This window comes from Nansenia antarctica (assembly GCF_963989245.1).
Source record: "Nansenia antarctica genome assembly, chromosome: 5".
Classification (NCBI taxonomy): domain Eukaryota; kingdom Metazoa; phylum Chordata; class Actinopteri; order Argentiniformes; family Microstomatidae; genus Nansenia; species Nansenia antarctica.
Window position 1 is genome coordinate 50,245,536 of NC_137690.1, and position 2,500 is coordinate 50,248,035.

At 39.8% G+C, this 2,500-nt stretch overlaps 1 protein-coding gene across 1 annotated transcript in view; it reads right to left on the reverse strand.

Moving 5' to 3' along the window:
* LOC308158106 (uncharacterized protein) overlaps positions 1-2,371 on the reverse strand; it is a 32,013-nt gene extending 29,642 nt beyond the window's left edge. Inside the window, exon 1 of the mRNA XM_080531701.1 lies at positions 2,177-2,371. Coding sequence (XP_080387827.1) covers positions 2,177-2,235 — 59 coding nt within the window. The 5' untranslated portion in view covers positions 2,236-2,371. The remainder of the gene's footprint in view (positions 1-2,176) is intronic.
* Positions 2,372-2,500: the final 129 nt, after the last annotated feature.

Sequence of the window (2,500 nt, forward strand, 5' to 3'; positions counted from 1 at the left end):
TAGTGATATGGACATTTTGGGGCATTTAGCAGACGCCTTTATCCAAGCGAACAACAAATACATTTGTCTAATTAAGTGAATCATCTATCCATCTGTCATCATAAGAAGAAGTAATATATGCTAGGAGCAGGGGCCATTGGCAGTCACAATGCTAGAAGAAGGAATAATCTAATTACTTTTTTATTTATTATTTATTATTATTTATGATTATTTACAGTGCCAGAAACACTTCACTACCCTATCACCTGAATGCTTATAGCTATAGAAATAAAATCCTTTCTACCAGTTCAAATTCTATGCTTCTAGCTTGTCATGTAAAAGTAAACAAGTCAACAAGTCAAGTAAAAAGCCATATATATACAAGAGATGGATAGCAGTAAGCCATGTACAGTTATGGTAGCTATGTACAGTACGGTGTATACAGATGTATACATTAGATACTAATATTAAAAGAGGTATGTACAAATGTACAGAAATAGGGTATGTACAAAGGTAGTATGTGCAAACAGCAGTAGTGCAAAGGGTGAATGGAGTGAGTCACATGTTGATGCTACTGTAGAGCATCACATACTGTGATGATGGGGGTTAGGGTTAATAGTTGCCATTAGGTGATCTCACCATTCTTACATTATCCGGGGTATTAAATGTTAGCAAGTTGATGCTTGCCTTTGTTTGAAAAACAATGTTGCATAACGCAATCTCTAGTCTAGATCAATCTCAGACCACAAGTCGACATTGACAGTTGATATGACAGTTGATATGACTACATAATTGGGTAAAACATGAGAGATCAAGTCGAGACTAATGACATGAAAATGGTGAGAAACAGGCAGATTGTTGCAAAAAAAAAAAAAAAAAAGTTAGCTGTATCCCTCTAACCTACCACCCAGCATGACATCTAAATATAGGAGACAATTGTGACAGCAGCTGGTGAAACCGGGAACAAGTCGGCAACCAATCAAATTGTTTGGACTTTCTGAAAAATATAAATATGTTTTAACGTTGTTGAAAATCAATGACACACTCGCTACTCAAGCCAAAATATTGCTATGCAATGGATTCGGTGAGTAATCCCAACTACTACCTAGTTAAGTATAACACTACTTTACATTGTTAGCAGGCTCACAAAACAAGCTGTGTTAGTTGACTAGCGAGTGTGTCACTGATTTTCGACAACGCTGAAATGCATTTACATTTTCCTGAATAAAAGTCTGTATATTTGATCGGCTGCCGACTTGTTCCCGTTTTCACCAGCTGCCGTCACAAATACACTTCAGATCAATACAATGCAACAACAACAACAACAACAACAACAAAAATTGGCTCCCATTCCTAAAGACCAGAGACCCCCTCTGAAGTAGCCGGGTCTCGAGCTGATCTGTGACCTCTATGACCTCCAGGGGTCAACCCCCTACGCCATCAAAGGCCTGGAGGGGGGTTAACCTCCTGCAGAAACAATTAACACCAGTTGATGGGGGAGAGGGGTTATATATGGGGGTTATAGTTCCCCAAGTAAGTGGTCCTATGTTTGTGTTATCAAGTGATATGTGTATATTATGTCTCAAGTGACGCTGACTCGTTGCTACTAGCGACTGCCACTCTGCCTCATAGTTTGGCGTCATTATTAGCACCTTGTTATCATGTAGCAGCATGTCTTGTTATTTATTATCATTACGACAACGTCAGGATGTAACGTCTTGAAGCAGTGGACAGACGGAGGCTACACACAAACTGTGTAGAGAACGGACTGTTTGACGCATGTTAAAAGTGTTTCATCAGATAAAGCTTTGGATCATATCACTCTAACCACAAGTTAGGCACTTGGGGTGACATCATGTGCCACAGGGGGTTTCCGTATTTTACCTCTCTCCCAAAAACAGTCTAACAAACGCTGTATGGGGGTCTAAATAAAATATGAGATGACAATTAACAATAAAGGATGAGAGTATGATTTATGACTATGCCTATGTGTCTGTCTTCACACTTGAATGAAAATACCATAAAAACATGACCAGATATCTCTAACTACACATCTCTAAATAATTTGATATGACAATATACAGCAAGTGTACCACTAAAACCACTTATTGTAACTCACATCTAATTGACACGTACTGTAGTCCTAATGTGTATCAACACACAAAAACCAAGTCAGTTACTCTTCAGCATCACTTACCTTAAGAGGTTCTGCAAACCTTGCTTGCTGGAGTTTCTCCTTAGTAAAGAGCTGGACATGTTGTTTCTGTGCGTTTGTCTGCACCCTTGCCAGAATCACTCTTCCAGGTTCTTCAGGACTGCAACACTGGTTTGTTCACACTGCCTTTGCCTCCAGAGCCACAGTGTGTGAGGAAGATCGGGAAAGGCTCTCTGTCTCTTTGTGTTGTTTTCCTTCCTCCCTCTCTCTCTCTCTCTCTCTCTCTCTCTCTCTCTCTCTCTCTCTCTCTCTCTCTCTCTCTCTCTCATCTCTCTCTCTCTCTCTCTCTCTCTCTCTCTTTATCTC